Source organism: Camelus bactrianus, chromosome 1, assembly GCF_048773025.1.
Source record: "Camelus bactrianus isolate YW-2024 breed Bactrian camel chromosome 1, ASM4877302v1, whole genome shotgun sequence".
NCBI lineage: Eukaryota > Metazoa > Chordata > Mammalia > Artiodactyla > Camelidae > Camelus > Camelus bactrianus.
Window position 1 is genome coordinate 79,046,265 of NC_133539.1, and position 25,388 is coordinate 79,071,652.

Here is a 25,388-nt window from a genome sequence, read left to right on the forward strand (position 1 = left end):
ACCATTTTCATGTAAGAGGTATTTAAAAACACAATGCTAATATTTCCCATGAGTCCCTGGGCTTATAAATTCATAACATTAAAGTTTCATCAGTTTCATCTTAGATGAGACTTGCTTTTAAAAACAGGATGTGTTTTCTGCAGAAGTTAACCTATATGTCTTCAAAAACCCGACTGGTCTAGAAAAATGACTCTCTGAGACAGTCATGTTCCTTTTGTTTGTTTGTGTTTTTAAAAAAAGACAAAACAGCAATAAACATTTTAGCTCTTTAATGAGCAAAGATCATGTCTCTTAGCATTGGACTAATAGTCATTATTATCTTTATTTCACGCAATGACCAGTGACATGGCCAAGATGTACAAAGTTGTTTCCATCAAGTAGTATACAATTTTTTTTTCGTATAATAAGCTTTCATTCTTGAAAAAGAGTAACTGAAAAGAAAGGTTTCTGTTACTGCAGTTAGTTTGTCAGAGAAAGTTCTTTGCATTATCTTACAAACTATCAAAATTGCTAGTCATCTGAAAAAATGTAAAAAAAAATCACATAACTTTAGTCTAATAGAAATATAGTACAGGTAAGAGAGAAAGTATTTATCAGGATGTGCTCTTTAAGTCCATCTCAATTTTTTTTAATATAAATGTACATCTGATTACATATACAAACATTTGGAAAGGTCTGTGATATACTGTTACTGGTAAACAACAAGGGAATGAAGAGTTTCCTGTGGTCTTAGAATATTCACTTAAAATCACACGTACGTGTAAGACTAAAATCCTCCAGATGTTGACTCCCCTTTTAGGTCTGTATCTAGGTTGCACTCTACTGAGATTGTGTGAGTAAATTCCAGTGAATGAATGAACCTCAGTAAGAAAGATAAGCGATGTGAGGAGGGACATAACTTTATATTGAATTCTTAGTAGTAAACATTTTGTCATGCAACATGAGTAAATCAATTAACTGAGAACTGTAATCAGAGTGGTAATTTGGGGCATCCTCATATCATAATAAAGACTTGCAAGTAATTTCTTTGGACACACTTCACCTTACCAAAAGTAACAAAACACAGAGTAACAAAAACCACAGCAAATTATAGATCCCGTAACACATTTCCAATTAGGGTTCTATTTCTCTAAATTATTTAGATGGGAATGAAAAGAACATTAAAAACACGGGAAATTTTTTTCTGGGATTCATATCAGCGAGTATTCACCACTATACCTATAGTTTCTTCAAATACCTTTAATAACTAACTCCTTCTATTATCAATACTACGGTGAATTATTTTATTGTAGTTACTTTTGCCCCTTAAAATCTTCTTTAGGTTCTGCCAATTGATGGAGGAAGCTTCTACTAAAAACTCCAATGAGATGAGAAGGATTTTAATTACGGCTTAATCAGCAGCACAGCCACCAAGCATATAAATTATCATGCACATCGTGCTAAAAATATCCAGTTTCCTTTATCCCCACAACTTTATACTGACAGCACTTATGTGATAATGTTGTACCTGCCAGTCTTTAAACTTTTTTGTTTTACTGGCAAATTTCAGCATGAGCCTCTGCTAAGGCCATTAACAGCATTGGTGCTTTGTGTACTTATCCAAATATGTAAATATGGTCTACACAATAAAACTGCTCCAAATAAAACCTGGTGAAAATTATCTGACATTCCATTGGTGTGTCCCTTGTGCATATTCATGGTTGTTTTTTTATTTTTATTTTTTATATTTCAGACATAGTTCTTTCCTGTTTGATGTTCCACATGCCTAATTCCATTATGTAACATAAATCTTCAAAAAATTAATTCTTGAATGTGAATGAAAAAGTATCATTCAGAACAATTGCTTCGAGCAATTGAAATTCGTTTTTAAAGTTGATTTGTGTATATATGTACAATTCAATTTTTTCAAAACCCCCAAAGTTCTTGATATGTATATTCACATAATATTCCTCCTTATTTAAATAGTAAGAGTCTTGTAGGTTGAAAGCCAAGGAATCTTCAGTACTCTTTTACTGCAGTCCATCAAAAAATAGAGTTTGTTTCTCTTATCTGGCTATACCCTGGTTGTTGAATGTGAATGGGGGTGAGGGTGGGGGTGGGGCAGAGTATTGTTCTGTCCTCCAGTAAATGTATTGAATGTGTGTAAGGGCTGAATCCCTGGTATAGTGTTGGGAATCATTGTAATGGTGTTAGGTGTCATTAAAGGAACATCATCAGGTGACCTCCTCATAGCTAGTGTGTAATCTGGGGGACAGGCGGTCCGAAGAACCACCTCATGTGGATGGATGGACTCACATTCATGATCCAAATCAGTGTGCTTCATTTGGAGGGACATGATCTCCTCTTCTTGTGCATGGGTCAGATCATTGGTAGTCGTGCGCTGAGGGCTGCATCTCCTGTGAACATCATGTCTCCTCTTATCCTTTTTGTAGTACAGGGCTGCAAAGGCCAAGATGTTCAGAAACAGCAGTGATGCTCCAACCGCAATCGTGACGCTCAGCTCTGTGGAGTAGTCCCTTTGATCCACTGAAAATGGACTCGGTTGTTGTTTGGGATCATCCTGCTTGGCAGTGGGAAAGGCTGATGTGACAGGTACAGAATTTTTTCTTGTGGGTCTGAAAGTGATGTCAGTTGATGGCACTTTAGTTGTTGTCGAGGTATACTGAGAAATGTCATTGAGATTATGCAGATGAGGTACCAGCTCCAACCAGAGGTTCACCTTATTGGCTCTGTAATGTTCTTTAACTCTCGGTTTTAATCCAATATGGAGATAGAGTTGGTCTTTCTGGGAATATCTGGTCCATGCTACTTCTTCAAAGCGGTTGGGTTTGGTATGGATGAATTTTGTGTCTTGAGGGACTGGCTGATTTGGGTCACTAGAAAAGAAAGGAGAAATTATGAGGAAAAAAAGTCTTATTCTTTTAAGTCAAAATAGTACTAGTTGAACATATAATTGAAGAGGTAACTCAGCAAGGCTTTAAATTGTGTTTTAACACAACTTGGGTCAATTTAGAAATATAAATCCCATCACAGGCAGGTGGATAATGTAATGCAAGTAAACTATACATTCTTATTCTCTCTGCCCTTGGATTGCTATATAGCCAAAGGTTTAAAAATTCATATACATATGAGTTGTCTCATAGGCCCACTAGCAGAGACAGCCACAGGAAAACTTGGGATTTGGAATTGGAAGATAAGAATTTGAGTCCTGGTAATGCTATATCCTACACATGTGAATATCTATATGAAGCTTTCAAAGCCTAAGGTTTCTTTTCTGAAAAATAAGATTATAGTACCTGACCTGCCTACCTCACAATTCACAAGGTAGTTGGAAGGATGAAAAGGTATTCAGTACTAAAAAATAAAAATCTATATAAAATAATATTTGTCACTATTGAATAACAATAAGTCCTGTGTAATTAAAAAGCAAGATAAATTTAATTGTTGAGTAATACCATAAAGATATAAGCCTTTCTTAATAAACTTTACCAAGTAAGAACTAATAAAGCAATGATTTTTGAAACACCACAAATAAAGAATTTTGAATAAAGGAACTTAACATATTATTGGTATTAATCTATTAAATTAAATCATTTGGGCACAAAATATGTGTTTTTTAAGTGCTTAAAATGATGCCTTTATTAAATTATAGCATTCGTTCCTTAGGTACATACCCAGTTTTAGCAAAATTTGTCCAGTATGTCATTACGACTGCACTCAGCATCACATCATTTTTGGAGAAATTGCAAGGAAATAACTCTGTAGGTCCAATCATGGGAATTCCTAGTACGTAGGGAACCTCATCTCCATGAGCTGCATCAGCCCAAGCTGGAACCTGATCTGTTTGGCAATGATGGTAAAAGGCATAGAAGTATGTAGGTGAACCAAAGTTTGAGTGAAGATCTGCTGTAGCTACAGCTGGTGCCACCCACTGATGGTCCGTAAACAAAGCCAGTAATGTCTTCCTTCTGGTTTCAGGATTATGACGGTCAGCCCAGTCAGTATACATGAATTTAATGGTTTCTCTCAAAACATCTTTGCCTTCAGGATATCCATATAAATTATCAACAAAATTGGAAACAGCAAAGTCAAAATCACTAGCTGATATACCATCATCGCTATCTACTATATTTTCGACAAATTTTAACCCTTCCCCTTGGTTAACTCCTAACATTATATCATAGTTGAGAAACTCTCCTTGCTCCATCAATATCTGAGGGTCATCTGGAATTACATCACCGTCAATCACGGGTCCGAAGGCTATGTGGTATCGTGCTGGTTGAATATCTTGGTCAACAAGTTCTTTGTAAGGCTTCTTCTGTAGGCATTCCACTAACTCTACTGTATCTGAAACATTGCAACCAACTTTTGTGGCCAACATTCTAGCGTATTTTGCAGGTTGGAAACTAACAGCCCAGCTGGAAAGGGCTGTTCCACTTTGAGCTATTGCTCGTTGAAAAAGACCTATGGGAAAAACAACAAAGTTTCAGATGACCTTTGAATAATATGGTAAAACAATAAAATCTTGTATTTTAGACATGTGTATAAAAACCCAGATATGACTCAAGAAACAGGGAGATAGAGACATTTCTGCTTAGGAGAAGGTACATAAGGTCATCCCCAGGATATAATGAATTAAAGAGTTGAACCTAAGTCTTCTACTTTGAGTAGCAACTACTTTAGGGATCAAGAGGTCGAATCTGCAGTGTCTCAAGAAGGCAGTAAGAAAGGAGAGAAGGAGACTGTGTAAATACTAGTGGTAAAAAGCCCCTAATATTTCTTTGCTCATCATGTAAACACCTATGTTATTATTATAGCCAACCAGATGAGGCCAACTCTCTCCTTTTTAACTCTTTATCAGAATTTGTATTGTCTTTTGAGGATATTTCCTCCAGTTTGGCTATACGCATCTTTCTTCAAAATGGCTCTGTATGTTTGTTTTAATCAGATTTTATTTGGAAAAATCATAACTTGGGGGCTGGAATTTGCTAATACCCTGGGGATGGCCCTAATGGCACACAAAACAGAATATCACTTTAGACATACTCTTTCCAGCTCTTCATGTCAGACATAGTATGCTGAATACTTTTCTTTCAGAAGAGGACAAAACATTTGAAGTGTTTTTGCCAGGTTAAAGAAAATACCATCAGCAGAGGATTTAGTGGGGGATGATTTCTTCACTGTTGAATGTGCACTGCTATATTTTATCATAAAAGATGAAAAGTACACGGTCCATTGCTTTTCACTTAATTGCATTTAAGAATTGTAAATCATGGTCCCATATGCAGTTTGATAAGAGTTGAATGCCATTCAAATTTATAAATGAACTTTACTCATTAAGATATTTTCTAATAAAATTTTTGTTTAAAAATATGATTTATCTTTTTTCAAAAATTGCATTTATTACCAATTTCCAAATATGGCTTTTTAGTTCATTTATTCAAACACATGCTCAATTATTCACATGTGTTAATGCGTAAGAACTCTTTTCACAAAGGTGTTAAAGCAATGTCTGAATTAGAAGCAAAGTTTTCATTTTTTCTCCAAACGTGTGTATGTGTTCAAAATGTCTGTAATATGTTCCCAGATAATTCTAAAAATATTCAAAAAGTCAAACAGTACTAATTTAAATTTGTTTTCGTTTCTGACATTTTTATGAACATATTTTTCATTTGCTAGAGCAAAGTTTGCCAAAGCAAATAATATAAATACAGATAATTAAAAAAATTTATATAGGCTATGTGTTTGTCAACATTTGCTCAGAGAACTATTTTACTAATTAAAAACTTCACAACTAAAATAACTTGGTGATTTCTAGAAGATTCTTTCCCATTTTAGGGACTTACTGACATTAACTAAATATACCAAAAAAGATTTTAAGGCAAATACACATCATGTTCAAGATTGTCTGAAACAGGCCATCTAGATGGTATTTGGAAAACAATGTATTTTATCCTTAGGGATAGTGCTTGTTATGTGTGATTGACTCCTGGTAGATACAGGCCTGAGGATTGCTGCAGCCCTGGGAAGTTGCCAGACTTTAAAGTCTATGTCTGCAATGGAGACCGAATTAACCCAATGATTTCAAGACCTCTTCTGAGCATCTTCTGATCAAATTAGGTAGCTTTGTTAGTGGCGATAAACTTAGGATTAGACCAAATATGAGTCCATTTATCTAGGCAGGTACGGACAGATTTCCTTGAAGGCTGTGATGGAATCCTGTATTTTCAGTTGTTTGCACAGCCAGCCATTTTTGCCAATGTTTCCCACATCACAGATTGATGAATAGCAATGCTAGCTGATGAACTAATTCATTCATCTCTTTATCCAATGTTAGTTTTATACTGGCTGAAAACGGCTTTGGTGCCCATTTTCACTTTACATTTAGAAAAAATTTTAGAAAAAATCAGCAGAAATAGCTTGAGACTAAATGACCCCAAGAAGTCCGAACAGACTGTCTAATGTTAACCAACATAACATGGCATTAGGCTAGTCCTCAGGCTAGAACAATCTAATCTGTTCTATTACACAACAACAACAAACTTTGTTAGTTCAAAATAAGCCCTTTCACTACAGACTAAAATCTCTGTACAATTGGAAATGTTCTCATATATGTGTCATTTTGTCATCTTGAATCAGAATTCTACTAGTATAAATGTGATGTTACTATATCTATAAATTAAGTCTATAATAAAATATGATTCTCCAAATATATATACTCTTTTAATGACTGACTGTTCTTTTGAAATTTCACATTAATGTGTCTTTGATACCAAAAACAAACATTCTGTGTCTGGTGTTCATATCATAAAACTCAGTCTTACAAATGAAGATGCTTCATGAATTACAATCGACAGTGTATACTTTCTTAATATATATAAAATGACAATAAAAAAACAGAAAATACATGATGGTCTATGTTGATATATATTCTCCATCTTCCTGCTTATTATGTATATAAAATGGAGAGGAAGTATGTGCTTTTACAGATTTCGCTAACAAAACACCTCTGTCTTGTGGACATTTCCAGTGAGTAACGCAATGAGCATGGGTGACTACACTCATGGTAAAATGGGAGTCCATAAAGACCAACATGATGAGCTTTGGGTGGGCACTTTGGAAAAAAGACATCAAGGCCAGAAAATGGAGACAAGAACAATATTTCATGGATTTAAGCAGCCTCGGTGCTCCATGCTGCTTTGTCAGTCTTCAGGGGGAAAAAATAACACTTTTGCAGTTGAAAATAGAAAAGGCACAAGTTCAAACGTATCTTTCTTTTTAGTCAAAACTCTACTAGTGACCTCCATGCTTTGACAATTTTGGATCATGCATGCAAAATAATCAAACATTCATTCTCTACTCAGACAACAAATGAAAATCACATTTCCAGACAAACTAGTTTACAACTGCTCCCTTATCTTCATACTACTAAAGGGTTTAAAATGTCTATTATCTTAAAATTAGAATGCATACAAGACCTGCATTAAAAAAATTAAAAATAAAATTTGTCCTTGATTGTGATTACTGAATAAACAGAGATGACACAACTGTGACCGTCTTTGAGTTTCCCCAAAATCACCCTTTGGAGGAAAGAAAAGTAACTGTAATGCTAACTGTCCTGAAGTGTGCTTAAAAGGGCGTCCATACCAAGCTCTGCAGGAGACAAAGAAAAGAGTTTGGCAAAAATTTCATGCATAGAGAAGCTGAAAAAACAAAGTTTTAAACAGTTATTGAGTTCAACCTAACACTTAGTTTGCACAGAGAAATATATACAGAGCATCACATACTACTGATGGTGGTGGCATGCAGACACCAAAATTGTCAAAATTTGCAACCTGCATAATACCTTTGGTTGAATTGCTCCAACGGTTACCTTCAGAATAATGGGATAAAGTCAGCAGATTGACACATGAACCCCCAGCGCCAGATCCAAAAACAGTGATTCTTAAGGGATCACCACCAAAGAATCCAATATTCTCACTAGTCCATCTTAAAGCCTGTATGAGATCAAGGAGTCCATAGTTTCCTTTTGCAGCCTGATCCCCTGTGCTCAAGAAACCTGGAAAACAGAAATAAAAAAAATCTTAGAACAGCCTTTTGAGTTGACATGCATCAAATAGACATCAAATTCAAATACAATTGAAGCCTGTGTTCATCAAGATGGGTACAATCCAAGTTCTTTAGTAAAAAATTATTCCCACCAGAATAAAATAATTTACTTTAGGAAGAATGACAGAGACTAAAATCTGAAAAATGACATTTATCTTCCCCAAATGTTTCCCAGGTTATCCAGGCAACAGGTAACAGGGGGCAGATAAAGAGAAAGAAAACATTCTGAAGACTTTAAGGGAGACCTTCTAGAAGCCAAGTTACTTGGAGATTTTTGGGATAGTATCATGGGGTGTATATGAGACTATGTTTTTGCATAAATACTATTAGTCCTCAAGTTGTTCATTGTCTAACATGGTTGGAATTTAAGGTATGTGTAGCAGACTGGCTGGATATGAGGGTGTAGAGAAGGGGTATTTTTCTAAAGTTTGTTCATAAAATTATATGCGTCTCTTTGCATGTATATGAATATGCACATTTTTATTAATGACAGTCCATGGTTAAGAAAGAATCACTACTAGAGGTAATTTGAGATTGCATTTTGGAATGCCTTAAGTGCTAAATTGAGGACAGTTGCTCAATTAAAAAGCAGTGTGGAATAATTGAAGATTTTAGAAAAGCAAGATTCATATTTCTAGGATGCTCAAAGCTCTCTTGTATAGTGATTTTAATAATGAAGAGGAATACATGTTAAGTAATAGAGTAGAGGTAGAGGAGAGGTCTCAAAGATCTAAATTGACAGAGTGGAAAAGGCAATTGAAAAAAAGAAGACGGATGGTGTAAAAATGAAAAAACAGAAACTTCAATTAAAATAGAACCGAGAGATCAGTTGGGGGAGCTCTCAAGCCTTCTGACAACAGCCAAGCCCAACAGGAAGAAGAAAAACTTCCCATGCCTGGCAAGAGCTCAGCCAATGAGAGACTCTCACAACTTGGCCAATGAAAAGCCATTATGCTTTGAACTCTCAATTCCTCCAATGGATTCTTTTTCTTTTTCTTTCTTTCTTTTTTTTAATAGCCCTTTCCACTTCCTTTCCCCTGTTTAAAAGAGGTCTCCTCTCCTTCCTATGGGGGACTTGCGTGTGGCTTTCCATGGTTACTGACCCTGAATTGTAGTTCTTTGTTGATTGCGAATGAACTCATTTTTGCTGGAGAAATAACTGGCAGTCTATTTGTTTTAGATCAACAATAGAAAAAATATTGTAACAGTAAGAGCTGAGTGACTTTCTTATATTTGGAAGTTGTTGTAGAAAGAAGAGCCAAAGATATTACTTTAATAATACTTTAAACATATTCATTCACTTGCTGACTTAATAGCTTTTATAATGTTTACTATAACTTGTAAAACAAACATCTACTCTAATATATTTCTACAGTTGGTATCATAGGGGAGGAAAAGAACCTTTCTTCTATGCTTTTATGTTCTGGCTGGTCTAAGAATTAAATTGATATGAGACAGATTAACTAGAGAAAAACAAAGTTTAATGACATGTGTACATGTGAAAGACCCAGGAAAACTGAGTAATTCACCAACATGGCTGAAGTCTTCAGCTTACATGTTATTTTCAGCTGAAGACAACAGAGGATGTTGGGTATTGTGGTTTGAGACTTCAAACGGGAGGAAGGAGATTCACATGAAGATGGAAAAGCAAATGTTTGGTAAACAATTATTTGCTGTGCCCTGCAGGCGCAATGGGACACAGAGCAGCACACCTGCTGAGTCCCCCTACCACACTGAGCCCATATTCTCCCTAGATATTTCTGGCGATAGTTCACTTCCTGCCACAGGCTCCTCTATCTAATTCTTCAGGCAGCTTAAGGTGGAGGTGAAAGGAAGACTTCCTGAGTCTTCTGTTTCTTAAAAATAATCAGCCAAAATAATCCTCATATCAAAGAGACACATTTTGGGGTGGCAAATATCACAAATATATTCAGATAGATACTTATTTCTGAATACAGACACATTATAGAGATTCAATGTTTGTGATAAAAATTATTTTATCCAATTTAAACTATACCACTAATTAATTTTTAAAAAGCCAGGAGGTCAGTTATATTTGTGAAAATCAGACTGTGGTAATAGTACCCATCCATTGAGCAAATCAATCTATACACAAAACAAAATTTTGAACAGGAAATTCTTTAGGCTCACTGTAGAAAGTCATAGATGAAATCAAATCTTTCTGAATAATTTTGAAAAATATTAAGAAATGCATACAATCAGTTCTTATTTTCCTACGAGATCACAAATGCTAAGAAACAAAAGTACAATCTAATCTATTGTGTGCGTGTGTGTGTGTGTATGTCTCTGGAAATATCAAATCATCCTTGAGATGGAGGTTTTTAAAAATAGATTCCAAATAAACATATCTTTCTGGTTATACTACTTAACTTTTATCGAATCTACATAACAATTAAATACATTTTCATGGTATCTTCTCACATAAAAGAATATTGCAAATATGCAATATTCATATAAGTGAGAATATATTAAAATACAAAACAAGACAAGGAACTCTTTTAACTTTATTTGCTGTTAAGTGAATTTTGGTATAAGACAGAACCATTAGTTTCAATTCCTGAGGGAATCTGTTAACAAATGTTTTGGTCTATAAAGATAGGCTGATGGCATGAACCCTGAAAACAACATTCTGGAAGGACTTACTGTGTATTAGATAGAAAGGACTCTTGAAGGATAAAGGAAATGTGTGTGTGTGTGTGTGTGTGTGTGTGTGTGTGCGTGCATGAGACAGAGAAAGACAGAGAGGGAATGAAAACATATTCTAGGTAGTTTATTATCTGTAATCGCACATCATAAATATGTTCAGATAGACACTGATTTCTGAATACAGCTTATGCCACTTGGTGCAAACCCCAGGATTTGTATTTAATTCCTCTTGAAATAGTATTGAATAAGTCCAACTACATTGAAATGACTCTACATTCACAGAAAAATTGACTTACTAATAGCCATCATTCAATACGTAGCATGTAGAGAACAATGATAATAAGATTATTATCTCTACACAAACTAAATGTAGTGTCCCCTCTACAATTCCAATTTCAGTAGCACAATTTAAACCACTCTGATAGATTGGTCAAATAGTTTTGTGTTTATATAACAATACTTTAAAAACATGCCAAATATCTCTTTATAGAGAGAACAGCCTCTGCTTTATATATAAAGAAATCTTGTAGCGTCTTAAAAAAACTTAAATAAAATTCAATTCCAAAGTTTCCTGTTAAGCCATGAAGAGTGGAATAAATCACTGGGTAAAAGTTTGTGTCCTAGGCTTGGAATGTCAAGCTCTGTTTTCATCCTTCAGAACTGAATTCCCCTCCCTCTTAATTTCTATTTGATGTGTATGTTGCCCTTCTCTCTCTCTCTTTCTCTCTCCTTTCTCCAACTGAAAACAGCTGATCATTAGAGTGAATTCAGAGAGCCACTACGAGTTTTACATTAGAAAAAAAAAAATAGTTAGCTCCTGCCTTTATTAAGGCCAGCCAACCAATAAAATCGTATCTCTTTCGACCTGTTAAAATAATACTATATGCTTGCATGAATTCCTTGATTTCCAATTCTGCATTCAAACAAAACTTTATGGCTCAGCTAAGGGCACAAAATGAAGACAGTTCAATAAATTGCTACTCAAAAGAGACACAGTTTGCTAATTGTCCAAGTTGTGTGCATTGGCAGTATTCTTTATACCTTACTATTGAACAAAGTATTCATTCAAAGTTCCTTTTAAAATTAACGTAGCTGTTGTGTTCTTAACAGCAGAATCATTTCAGATCACTCCAGCTGGAGCTTTACCTTGAACTGCTCAGCTACAGCCCAGCCATGAGAGAAGTCAATTTTTCAAAGAGCTAAAAGCGTTGCTCTCCTTTATGATTACTTTAGAGAAGGTTCTTCTCTTAATGTCACTGAAGTTATTTTTAACAGATAGTTGCTAATTTTACTTGGCCTTCAATTGTAAGCTCTTAGAATGTGAGACTAATTTTTGTCTTAACACACTGACACATTTTTTTGTTAGACAGAATAATAATAATTACAAAATAAGCTCTTCTTTTTTTGGAGGGGGGAAGCAGCAGAATTTTCCAAAAAAAAAAAAAATTCAACTATTTAATTTGCTTGACTCATGAATATAAAACCTTGAAAAAGTATTACTTTTAAACTTATAACGTACTTAGAAAATTCATAATTATAATTATACCAAAGATATATCATTGGCTCATGTATCCGCTATAATTGCCATTCAACTATATGTTTAAATAGAATTTATTTAATGTCATTTTTCCCACCTAGAAATTCATTCCAAGTTTAAAAAATCTCCAATGTCTGTTGTTCCTTCATGGAAGCACTACTAATCTGATTAAATTTACTGAGCAGATTTGCCCTCAATTTGATGATTACCTGATCTAGCAAGTAGGATTACTTTCTAGGTGTTAGAGAGAAACCATGCAATTGGACACATAAGTCCGCAGGCCCTTGGAACAGAAAAACCAGCTTAGGCCTAAATAAACTGGGCAAGGGGAAAATAAATAAAGATTACTGCAGCCAAGGTATTGGCTTGGGCTACTGACGGACAGTGAACTCAGACAGCTCTCTGATAGAAAGACCCTAAAGAGCAGGAAGGAACTAAGTTAAGTTGTCTGGCAGCAGCCCTAAAGCTTACTGGTTGACCCCATCTATATCCAGAGCTCTTACAATACAACCATACAGGCAACATCTTCAGAATGTAAAACAGGAGGAAAGCATGGTGCTTCTCAGTGGGAAAAAAAATATATATCCAGCATATTCCAGGAGGAACCTGGGACTAGGAAAAAATGCAGACTATTTACATTTTAGTTGACGTCTAGAATGTCAGAAATTTAAGATGTCAGTGAGTCTATAATTTCGTTTCTTTGGGAGGGGGCAAATTTGAATGTCTATGTTTATTGTGTTTAATTTCTGAAAATGCTAAATAGAATATATATATTTAGATTCCACAGTATGTAATTCATGCTACAAAGAAGTATAAAAGAAATCTTTTGTGTTTATCAATGCTATTGTCTGGTTACAGATAATTGTGGTTGGCTCCTTGAGTCAAATTGATAAGTACTTCAACATAGAGACTGTAATGAGTATTAAAAAGCCAGCCTTTCAGATATGAGACTTTGAATAGTAGTGAGGAATCTTTCTAGGGACTGAAGAGTATGGGTCAGAAAATTAGCTCATTAAGAATTTTGCTCCTTAAACACAAAAGAATTTAAAACTGTGGGATTAATACTTCAAAATTTTTGGCTAGCAATCCACCTGGAAACCCCATGTGCTAACTCTTTCTCATCTTCTCAGTTGCCAAGACTGGTCAGTCTTTCCTCTGCATTCTGTCTCTGTCTTCTGTTTTCTGTGCAAGTCACTGACTTATTCTAGATCTTCTTAGACTCATAAAATCCTCCTGACTAGTCACTCAATCTCCGAACTTCCAGCAAGTAATCTTCCTTCTATTCTGTCACCAAACTTAATTTTGAAAAATATTTTTTCTAATGGAGGATGCTATTATATCAAAATAAAATCCTCATGTTTAGACATAATTGGATAGTTTCCCTTTATTTTTTTGAGTCTAGGTGTTTTAAAATATGATGGTTTAAAATTCCTCAAATTGGATACTTTGGGATCTGTGTAGTGAAGAACACACACAATGCCATTTAATTACCTGACATCTCTAGCTAGCTTCCTTGCTCTTGTGTTCTCGAGAGCTACTGTCCAAAGTCTTCTTAAAAAGTAACAAAGGGTAAAGTCAAAAGGATTTCCTTTTTGTATTCTCTGAAAAAAATTTGCTTTGATATGAAGCTGATATCTTAATATATAACTTGTGGTATTTCCAAACTTTTATATTTAGTGCATTTATTTATTTATTTGTTTCTTGTGAGATAATTTATTTTTTAGTAACCGATCTTTGGGAAGAGAAAACTGAGTTACTGGCCAAGGCTTTTACTCCTGATAGCTGAACATAGAAAAATATAATGGGAAAGTAGATGGTAATTGCTAACAGATGTCTGGAGAGAAAACACCTGTAGATATTTCTGTATTTCAGTCCCCAAATTCCCAGTATTTTCAACATCTCCAAGGTAAACAGGTGAGATTGATCCTTCTATATTACAATTTAAACATTTTGTGACTCTTTCCCCCATACCGGACTAAAGTATTTATTTTAATCAGTTTCTTCTGAACATAGACAGTAATGGAGGGGAAAAGGCCATGCCTTGATTATCTCTGAATTTTGTAACTATTCCCATTACACGAATGGCTCAGAATGCTGGGGAAAAAGTAACCCTCCACCCCAGCTCCAACACCATCATTTCTATTTCCACCCCAGCCTGACAGCCTAAGGTTGTTAATGTTCATTCTCCTAGGGCTGCATGTCAAGAAAAGCATATCCAATATTCCCTGTACTTCTTGTCTGTTTGAACCTGGACAACGAACCTGGTATCAAAACTGACAAAATTCCTGTGTTTTCCGAATAACCTTTCTCACAATGAAGTGAAAAAGATCTCCTTTCTAAAAGGCCTACTGAGAGACAATAAATCACATTGTTCATTTCTAATTATTCTGATTATGCAGGAGTGTGTCTAGTGATTTAAATGCAGTTTACTTCAGAGCATGACATTGAGGGGCCCACAGTGGTGACCACATAAAGAAAAGTTTTCAGGAAGTATATAGTTGAGAACTATGCTGTATTGCTTCAGGAACAAAGAGGACTATAAAATTTTTGTAAATATCTAACTGTCTAACATATATCTGGCTCTCTTATGTGCTCCATTGTAGTGTGTGTGTGTGTGTGTGCGCACGTGCGTGTGTACTTTGTAATTTACAGTTTGTATTTATAATTTGTTCATCTTCTTTATTTTTTCTGAACCGGATGTTCCACTGTGTCTGCCCCAAATGGCCATGCTATATCTGTTTGCTTGAAAGCAGGCAGGCATTAATACATTACAATTCTGGTACCAACAACTCAACTTTCCAAATGAAAGGGTCTATGTGTCTTGCTTTGATGGCAGCAACAAGGTGAAAATCAGACAGATAACCCTCTCAGCAGCCAACCTCTGGGGAAAACAGTCTTAGACACAAAGTGAATGGCTGTAGTAGAAAGGGAGAAAAATAGGACAGTACTGGGTAAGACGTGCCTGAAGGAATAGGACACACGGCTTCGCAGGCTACCTGGAATACTGGCCCAAGGACATAAGTTTGAGAGACACTTGGGCTCTCCTCAATAGGTAGTGGTCCATAGAGACCACCTGACTGAGCAGGACAACTTGGATGTGTAAGCAAGTTACTGTGTGAGCAAGGTTGTTAGCTCCTCTGAGTCTCAGTTTCCTAGCAGATAATGTTAATAATCATGATACTACCCTGTTCAGTTATCATTATTAAAAGAGATAATGTTTATGGAGCACAAGAGAGCTTAATATACACTGGGTAAAAATGCTTTGGTTTTAAGTAACTAAATTTGACATTTTCTTCATTACCATTTGTTTCATTAAAAAATAATAAACCACTTTTCCATTTTTATTGAAAGGAAATATGAATTTCAAAAGAATTCAAAGAAAAAAGTTAAAAATGATAAAACAGTTGAACATATGTATACAGACAACAAGGTTAAATTTACCACAGAGGCTTTTGTTCTAAAGACTATAGTTGGCAAGACAATTGAAAATGCATACGTTGCCCACTAAGTTTTATTCAGGCAGTAAGGGTATTTGTTATGACATACACCCATTTAAGGAATCCCATTAAGGGTAAAGAAGATGTTTGTATTCACTGCAGGTAGTGCCTTAGAATTCAACTCAAACATTTAATTGGGTTTATTGTAATGAGAACAGTTTTGTGAGCCAAAATACCATGATGATGATTACATAGAAGACATTGTGTCTCGACTTGCTGATCGCTCATTATTTTAGAATAGTTAGCAAAATTGCTAACACATATTAGTTGCACATATTTTAGACTGTAGGAGAAAATGGAGGAAAAAAGTGAGATATGAGTAATTTTGACCATTACAAAGCAGGCAGCAGTCGTCCACTGCATGTGGCTGGGAGTTGAGTGGGGAGGAGGCATGTTGTGTTTAATCTCACAATAGGTGACCCCTTTGAAGGACACGAATAATAAAAAAGGGGACGATAGGACATAGGTCTGGGTAATGAAGAAAGTGACAACTTAATTAATTTCATATGAATATTGACCAAGCCAGATTATTTTATTTATTTTATTCCTACCATCATATGATTTTTTTGAGAAGATGAATGTCATTCTAAGGTATGATTAGTAAAATCTGGTTTTAATTAAATGCTGTTTTTATTATATTATTTTCTATTAAAAGTTAATCTGATTTAATGATTTTGAAGCTTTCTATTTTTGAATACTTTCAGTATTACAGAAACATTTCAAAAATAGTATAAAAAATTACCATGCGCCCTTTCACCCAGGTTTCTCACTTCCTAATATTTTCTTTCCTTCCTTCCTTCTCTCTCTTCATCTTTCCCTACCCCTGTCCCTTTCCTATCAAATCTGAAATCACATGTTGAATTTATTTTCTCTTTAATCTCTTTAACTTCAAACAGTTTGTTGGTCCATATATGCTTCTTTTGACTTTGATACTTTTTGAGAAATATAGGTCAGTTATTGTATAGAATGTCCCTCAGTTAGAGTTTATCTGATGTTCCCTCATGATTATATTTCCTCAGGTTATGAATTTTGGGCAGAAAGACCACAGAAGTAATGATGTTTTCATCTCAGTGCATCATAACAGGAGGCACTTGGTTGATTTTTCCCATGATCATTTGGTTAATGTGGTGAGTTGCCAGGTTTCTCTGTGATTAACATATTACTATTTTTCCCTTTGCAGTTAATAAGTACAAATTTGACAGGTTAGGGAGAGACAATGTGAATATCCTGTTTCTTGTCACACTTTCAACCGCTAATTTAGTATCAGTTCATGATTCTTATCTGAAACAAATATTAAATTCATCACTTGTTTATTATTAGTTGGAACTGGCTGTAAGAAAAAGCCTTTCTTTCTGATTTGCATTCATTTGTACATTCATTCATATCAGTATAGACTCATGGGCTCTTACATTATTCTCAGGGTTATAATTTTTTACTATTATTATTTATTTTGAGGCTGAAATTGTCCCACATTTGTCCAGTGGGAGCCTCTCCATGCTGCTCCTGTGTCGTTCTGACATGTGCCTGTCATCCTTGGGCACCTTCTTACTTCTCTTCAGCACATTTTTTGCAAAAACCTCTAACTAATAGTTGGGGGTCTTTGACTTCCTTTTGGTTAATATTTTGGAATAGTCTTTTCATATGTAAAGCAATGAAAAATTTTTAGTGATTACAAAATGAAGTAAATTTACAAAGTAATTTAGTAAAGCATATTAAGATTACAAAAACTAATTACAAAAGTCACAAAATATTTTAGTAGTTTCAAAAATAGAAACTGAAGTGTGCTGAATATTGGAGTGTAGGGACACCTCATCTGTGAAAAAGTGGCAAACAATGAGGTCACTGCCAATCTGGAACAACACAATAATCTCACTAACACCACATACAGAAGTGCCAACACCCCAATACAGACACAAACACAGATGTGCACATCAAACCAAACAGGTAGCAATAACAAAGCTATAACTCACCCTAGCTAAAAATAATTTTAGTGACTTAAAGTTTGAGGTTTGAGGTTTATGGAAATAGCATGGTAGTTTAAATTACCTAGATGGTGTCAATAGAATATAATAAAGTCCATGAGGAGGACAAGGGAACAATTCTTTCACTGAACACTTCAAATGCACATTGAAAACCGTATGAGACAGGAAAGATGTAGACAAGACGATTTAGCACCCAGTCTCTGGGCTACCTCCATCTGAACTCTTGCCAAATTATATTATCACTGGTGTATTGGTCTATTTCCCTGAGTAGACAGAGGACATCTTTTTGTTCCTGACACTTAACTTAATTACCACTGAATAAATATTCCATGAAATAATCAATACATAAATAACAAACAAATGAACTTCCTAGCAGGACTCCTATCACGCGGCTCTCTTGCCTGATGGAGAATGTAGCAAAATTTGCATAGCGCCTTTCACTTCCTTGTCCAAATACCCTAGGGACGGGATAATATTAATATATACTATGTTCAATACATTTAGAATCTCCTTTGTAATTTTGGAATAAAAATTTTCTGTTTAAGAAAAAGCCTAAGCACTATAATAATCTTGAATATTTTCTTTTAATCTCAAAAGTCATCAAAACACTTCAGTCATTGCAATGAGACAGAACCTATCTCTGATTCCATCACTTCACTCTCATCCACTGGTTCTTCTCTGCAAAGTACCACTGTTCTTTGGCTTGTTTAAATGGTCAACTCTTATTCAGTCTCGAAGGCTCAGTTCAAATATCGTTGTTGGGAGAAATTTAGACACAGTCCACGTTCCTCTAAATGCCTGGTTTACTCTGGACATCCTTTTATAAGTATATACCAACAGTGGATTGTAATTATTTGTTTGACCCTCTCCCCAGATGGGGCACAGTGCCTTCCCTATAAGAGGTGCACAGCAAGTGTTTGTGAAGTTAAAGGTGACTATTTCTAAGTGCCCTTGATTCCAGAAAAAACAGTTAAAAATGCATATGGCAAGAAAGAACTGGTTAATGATTTCTTTTTATGTATAGCCTGAATAGGTATATAGTTGGACTATTCTGGTTTACAAATACCAGAAAAATCCAGCACCATTCCTAATGTTACGTAGACTCAATCACTAAGGAAAAACTAAACACCAACAAGATAAACCTAATGAAGGTAATATGTTTACTTTCATCTAATACAATTATCCATGATTATAAGCATAATAGATTCAAAGGCGAAAACGAAGAATGGTGTAAGCATTCTGCAACAAATGGTCTACAAACACACGGAGAAAGAGAAAAGCCTCAGGTTAAAAGTAGCGAAGGCTACAACATAAAGACAGTTATACTAAGATACTTCCCAGTAATCAGATCTCTGATTAAATTTGAATGAAAATCCAAATTGTTCACTCTCCCAAATTTCAACTTATGAAGACCTCTTTTTTTTTTTAATCTAACTTTTCCTAGGAAGTTTCAATCAGTAGTTTTTAAAAGACAAGCTTGTGAACCCTAGATTAGGGCCATATGGCATGCATTTTGGAGCAGCTGTTAAGCCTACATAAAGGCACTAGAACAGGGGCCCAAAATATCCGGAGGCAAACCACTAATTCCAGCGTCCAGGGCAGCACACCGGCAGCTAGCCTCGGGTAATCTTATTTACTAGCGCCAAAGGGATATGTGATAGGTCTTGATTAGATGTTAACAATAAATCCACCTCATATTGAAAATTGGAATAATTCTTGGCTTTTGGGTTCTACTGAAACCTAAGTAACAGGGTGACACTGGCCCCTGCAACCCATCAGAAATACTGTCTGAAGCCCGAAATCCACTGTTGTGTTAACCAGTGAAGGCTCATCGCAGGGGAAATTATTCATGGAACTCAGCCCTCAGTTAGAGAACTTTTTCAAAAGTTTTCCCGGCCCAGTAGTTCCTACAGTAGCTAATGTGGATTTCCAGCTCAGAGGGTCATGGAATGCTGTTCGATAGCGAAGGAAATATTAAAACAAATAGAAGGTCAATTTAGAAGAAGCAATGATCTGAATCTCCCCCAGGGTGCCCTCACATTAAGCTTGGATTGGTAATTGAAAATAAATCTTTTATGTCTGTGTGACAAGGCTGAGGTCCGGTCCTGGGTGCAGTTTTCTCGGAGCATTATACTTTCCAGCTTGAAGTCCCTGTCCTTTTGGGCTGATTTTGACCTGTAATGCCACAGTAGGATGCTGGCTGCCAAGTGATTAGCTATTCAAGAAAAAAAGTGAAACTAATCTCCGTATTAATATACATGAGGTGAAATGAGAAAGAATCTGAGACTTGGAGGCACAGAGACTGATGTAACAAGCTGTGCAGTGAGGCATACTCCCCCGGATCCAGTGGCAGAATCAAACCCCAGAGAGGCAGGGTGACATTTGGCAGAGGTGGTGCAAGAGACAGTTGCTGTGGGCTGAAGTGACAGCTTGATTTTCTAGCACTCTAATGTAAAGAGTTAGTCCTTTTTCAGAATAAAAAGAGCATCCTGTTATTATGCCACTTAGTAAAAGGCATACAAGTGCAGAATTCAGTTTTTTTTCCTTTTACTTTGAGGGTTGGAAGGAAGCTATATTGAAGACAAGGTATGAGTTTTTAAAAACTTTGCTAACTTACAAAGCACATCTACATCAATTTGTAGTTTCTAAAGAACCTATGTATAGCCTATCTGCCCTCTGTTAGAAATGCCCCTTCTTTCTCTTGAAGAGTCAGATAATCATGAAGACCCATTAATATCACAAATAAGAATTTTTATATGAAAATTAGTTCATTAAATCAACATTCATTGGGCACCTCCTTTTTGCCAGACACTCTGATAGTTGCTCAATATATAGTCTAGTAAGACATGTCTCCTGTTATTCAGAAAGTTAGATTTTATTCAAATATTTCTCAAGTGTATTTCTTGGCCTTCCTGCAATCTCACCCCACAGAGAGTATGTGAAAATGATTCTTTAGAATCAGAATGTCTGAGGAAGGTGTCCAGAATCTCTGGGGGGTGAAATCTGCACTTTCTACAAGTCCCCAGGTGATTTCCACATACACTAAAATTTGAGAACTATGATGTCTTAAAGGTAAAGAATGTAAGGAATTCCTACCAAAAATATTAGGGCTGGAAAGAACGTTAGTAATAACTAGGGCAATCACATAGTTTTACAGATGAGAAAACTGAGGATCAGAGAGTGAATGTAAATTGCCTGATGTCACGCAGCTGTTGAGGACCCCCATTTTCCCATCATTTTCCCCCATTTTCCTATCTTCTAAGCCAAATGTTTGCAAAGGGTAAGAAACAGGCTGTGGGTTTCTTTACTCAGACTTATTCACAACATTGTATATGTCCCCTCTTCTTTTTGTTTGACCAACCAGCTATTTCCATGTAATAGTGTTTTGTGTTATAGGTCTGTGATGGCAAAAGTTTGGTCTATGAAACTACGTACTCTGTTGACCTGCTCTGCAAGACTACCTTTCATCTGCCCTGAACTATTGTAGACAAGCAGGGGTATTTTTCCATGCAAAAATCAGTTCTCCCACAACAACAACAACAAAATGAATGTGCAAAGTCTATTCTATGCAACTTTATTAACTTTTCTTGCAGTTAAAAATGTTGATTTTTATCTACAAATTATCCTTCTAGTTCCAAAGGAAAGGAAAAGCTGGATTTTAAAATGTGGGGCAATAAAATCCTTCCTATTACTTTTACATTTCTATGTACCTTGGGAAAAATTTTCTCTTATCAATTAACTTTATTATTCTCTTTCCTAGGAAATTCTTTTCTGAGTCGAATTAGCTATGTGATTAAGACAGTTTCCTTTTGTTCTGCACTCAGAGAAGATGGAAAACATCTGGCAGATTTTTCTGGCAGGATATTCAAGGAAAATCTTTACCCTTCAGGCAAAATAGTCCAAATCTTTTTTGTCTACATTGTAGGAATCTATTCCCCAACTCTTATATAAATGTATCAGTACTTGATATAGATGAATATCTGTTGATCAGAGCCAAGTTATAGTAGTTTAATTTGCAATTTATTTGAATAAAGTCAATTATAACAAAAGCAATGTTATAAATTCCATGGAAAATCATTTACTCTTTAGGTGTTTCACCTGTTATCCAAGCCAAGAAAAAAGTCATTATGCAGCATGCTAAGAATTTTTTTGAGCTTATATAAGGGAAAGGCCGCTGGTATATTGCATTTGACCAGCTCTGCCAGGTGCCATAGGGTTGCTCATTAACCCAGCCCCCTCATAGTGAGGAAATTGTCACGGCACAATGAAGTTGGCCTCCAGGGGGCGCCTCCTCCCAATTTACACAAAGGTGCCTGACGTAGCTGCTGGCCCAAGAGGTCCACAGCAAGCTTCTGCAAATCGTTTAGGATTATATTTGTGTATAAACAGGCTTAGACTCTTTCCCCATCCCACTCTTCTTACAAAGAAAAAATAATAGTATATTTTACACTGCAAATCGGTCCACTATTAAGTGAACATAATTTGTAAAGTTTTCATTTCTTAGTAACAATTTCTGTGAATATTTTAGAGTTATTAAAAATAGCAGTTTTCTATTTTGTTAACTGTTGTACATAGTTTCATTTTGTTTCTTAAAATTAGACTTGGTTAATATTGCACTCCTCAAAGATGAAAAATTCCACCAAAGTGAGTGTGATGGGCTGACTCATGAAAAACAGGCAGCCCCTGTGATAGGTGCAAGTTTGGCAAAAGAGCAAACCTTGACTTCCTACTTAGCTGAGCTGGTACAGTCATTCCATCCTCAATGGTAAAACAAAAAAAAGCCCTTTCCTTACTAAAAACAGCATGTCAGATTCCACCCAGGGAAACTTCACTCGGAGAAACAAGCACGGCTTCGAGGGTAAGAAGGGGTGATCAGTATTTGATTACATATATCCTAGGTCACAGCCCTCGCTTCCCCGAGCTGGGCTGCAGATCCTCTTAAATTATTTGTGATCAGATGCAAAGAATGTTAACTTCTCAAACTCAGCTTCCAGACCCAGCACCAAGCCTGCTCCACTAGTGCAACCTCCTTCTCCTTCCCTTTTTTCCAGCCTCTTTGATTCAGCCAAGTCAGACTTCTATTCCTTTTTCCCCCAGAGTCTTCCTCCAGGCTATCAGCTACATCCGTGTTCTACTTGTATTTCATTTGCCACCTGAAAGTTTCTCTGCACTCCAGTCTCACTCCTCAAGCTACCATTTTTTTCTTTTACAACCCTTTCCCCTGAACACAAACAGATCCCTAATTTAAACCAAATAAATAAAATTCAAATTTAAAAAACATTTTAATATATACACTATAAAAAGTTATATATAATATATAATATATAATATATATGGTCTTTCCAGAATACTAATTACATGATTTTTACTAATGCCTATTCTATTATATAGAAATTAATAATAATTATTTTCCTATATAATATAACTATGTCCTCTGTAATATAACTAGAATTTATTGAGAATCTTACATTATGCTAGGTGCCTGGTTAAGTGCTTTGCATACTGTATTTCATTTTATTTAGATAATAACCCTAAATAGTAGGTAAAGGTTTGAGGTCACCTAGTGAGTTAACGACAGGGTAAGACTTAAAGGCTTTGTCCTGGAAAAAAGCATGCACTTAATATTTTGAAAATGAAGTTTTGCCTTTATGTATGATCTTTTTTAAGCAAACTATTCCTCTGCTATAGCAATCTAAAGGATGACTTTTCCTGGGCTTCTGAGCATTTCTCTTCTGAACACTTAACTTTTTTCTCCTTTAACAAATCATCCAACCTACATAACCTCCTTTCATTCCTTGATAATATAATCTTCTCCTTACCCTAGGTCATACAGTGGAACAAATGCATGCTCCATTTGTGACAATGAAACACAGCAGCCTCCTTCTTACAGGACAAAGGCACAATCAGAGAAGAGAAAAATAACTAAGCGAAAAAGGAAAGTGAGAGAAAACTCCCCTGGTTTTAAACATAACTCAGCAGAAAATTTGTCTTTCATCTAAAGTATTTCCAGGCTAATGACTTGTGGTTTCTTCAGCCTTCATTTAAGTAGAACAGGACTCACTTTTCATAAAGCAGGTAAGTGGATAAAGTCCTTATTCATTTCCACATTAATTTTAAAGGGACTGTGAACTAGCTTCACTTGATATCAGCACTCATCTCAGAGAGAGCCGGCTGTCAGAGCTCCTGGGGACAGAGCTGTCTCGTCTTATTTCAGGAGAGGGGTATGTTCCTTGGTCATGCAGCTTAAAGAGATTGGCATTAGATCTCTGCCCTGAGTGCTCCGTTCTTCATGTCTTCTGCACAGGACCATGCAGTTCTTGGGGGGAGGGTTCTCTTAATTATTAGAATAGGTCTTAGAGTTCAGCTCAAGAGAAAACGCACTGGAGCATGTGACAGGCACAGCACTGGGCACTGAGTTTAGAGAGGCATGGAAAAAAAGCAACACGTAGATTAGAACAATCACAGTATAATAAAAATGAAGGAAGAAATGCAGTTCTCAGCTTGCTGCTGTTCATAAAGGAAGCAGTGACATAATATTGAAGACGGGAGAAGGGCACTATACAACAGGTGTTTTGACATCGAGAAATAGGAACTTCAGGTGTGCTCCATTTCGTTCAGAGTCTAAGGCTGTATCATTAACAGACAAAGGTGTGGGCACCAATACGACTGTTATAGTCTCTTTAGGGCTCCTCACAAGTTTCATATGAAACTTTCAGTTGTATATGGGGCCATCACAAATCTTTTGGGCATGGAGAAGCCACAGAGTAGAAGGCAGAGAAGCAAGAGTGGGGAAAATGACCGCATGGGAGTAATATAAAGAACTCTAATGTCAAGACTGTATACTGGATGACTGTGTCCATTTTTGATTCTAACCTCCCACACTATAATCTGAAATACCATCTTTATACTAAAATTCTTTATTTTGCAATAAGTCCCCAGTACATATCCTAAAAAAATCATAAGTATTCAATACACGTTTGCTGAATTGGAGGCTATTCATAGTTATTGTGGATAATCTTTATAAATAATTATGTACATGATTCTTTTCCATATTAGAATATAAACATTTGAATGAGATTGAGGGGAGGGAAAAAAATCATCTTTATAGCCCCTGCCAGCCTCTAGCACATGGTAGGCCATCATCTATAGGAGGACACGATGTATGCGTGAATTTGGGTATCATTTCTCCTTGGTCAAAATGGGATCTTGATCTAGCTGAGCTCCACTTGCAAATGTGAAGGTGGAGCTGGAAGTCGGGCTCCTGTCAGTTCCGAAGCTGAACTAATTGTGCAGTGATCCACATCACTCACTAACACAGTCAGCATGGAGGAATGAGTCACAACTGGTCTGCTTATTTCTTGTGTACAGACACAGGCTAAAAACATGTCCTGTGGATGATAACTTTTTTCAAGAATCTGTCATTTACCTATATCACACAGCTGCAAATTTTTAGGCAAACTTATAGACACTCTCAGTCCTCCTTCAGATGAGGTCAGACATTGGAGCAAAGCAGAGCAGAAGCCATCACTGTGGAGACTGAAAACGCTAGTCTTTCACAGGTGGGAGGCTTCCCGCTGAGATGGCTGTTAGTGACTT

At 36.0% G+C, this 25,388-nt stretch overlaps 1 protein-coding gene and 1 long non-coding RNA gene across 3 annotated transcripts in view; one reads left to right on the top strand and one right to left on the bottom strand.

Moving 5' to 3' along the window:
• Positions 1-252: 252 nt before the first annotated feature.
• The window catches only part of NLGN1 (neuroligin 1), a 763,385-nt gene continuing 738,249 nt past the window's right edge, over positions 253-25,388 (bottom strand). For both annotated transcript variants that reach the window (XM_045511267.2, XM_010947791.3), the window contains exons 4-6: positions 7,847-8,059; positions 3,675-4,464; positions 253-2,876 (exon numbers count right to left, since the gene is read on the bottom strand). In XM_045511267.2, coding sequence (XP_045367223.1) covers positions 2,054-2,876; positions 3,675-4,464; positions 7,847-8,059 — 1,826 coding nt within the window. In that variant the 3' untranslated portion in view covers positions 253-2,053. The remainder of the gene's footprint in view (positions 2,877-3,674; positions 4,465-7,846; positions 8,060-25,388) is intronic.
• On the top strand, positions 2,468-23,861 carry LOC141578206 (uncharacterized). Its single transcript, XR_012508331.1, has 3 exons — positions 2,468-2,592; positions 16,830-16,937; positions 23,617-23,861. It is a non-coding gene; the product is annotated as an uncharacterized LOC141578206 (long non-coding RNA).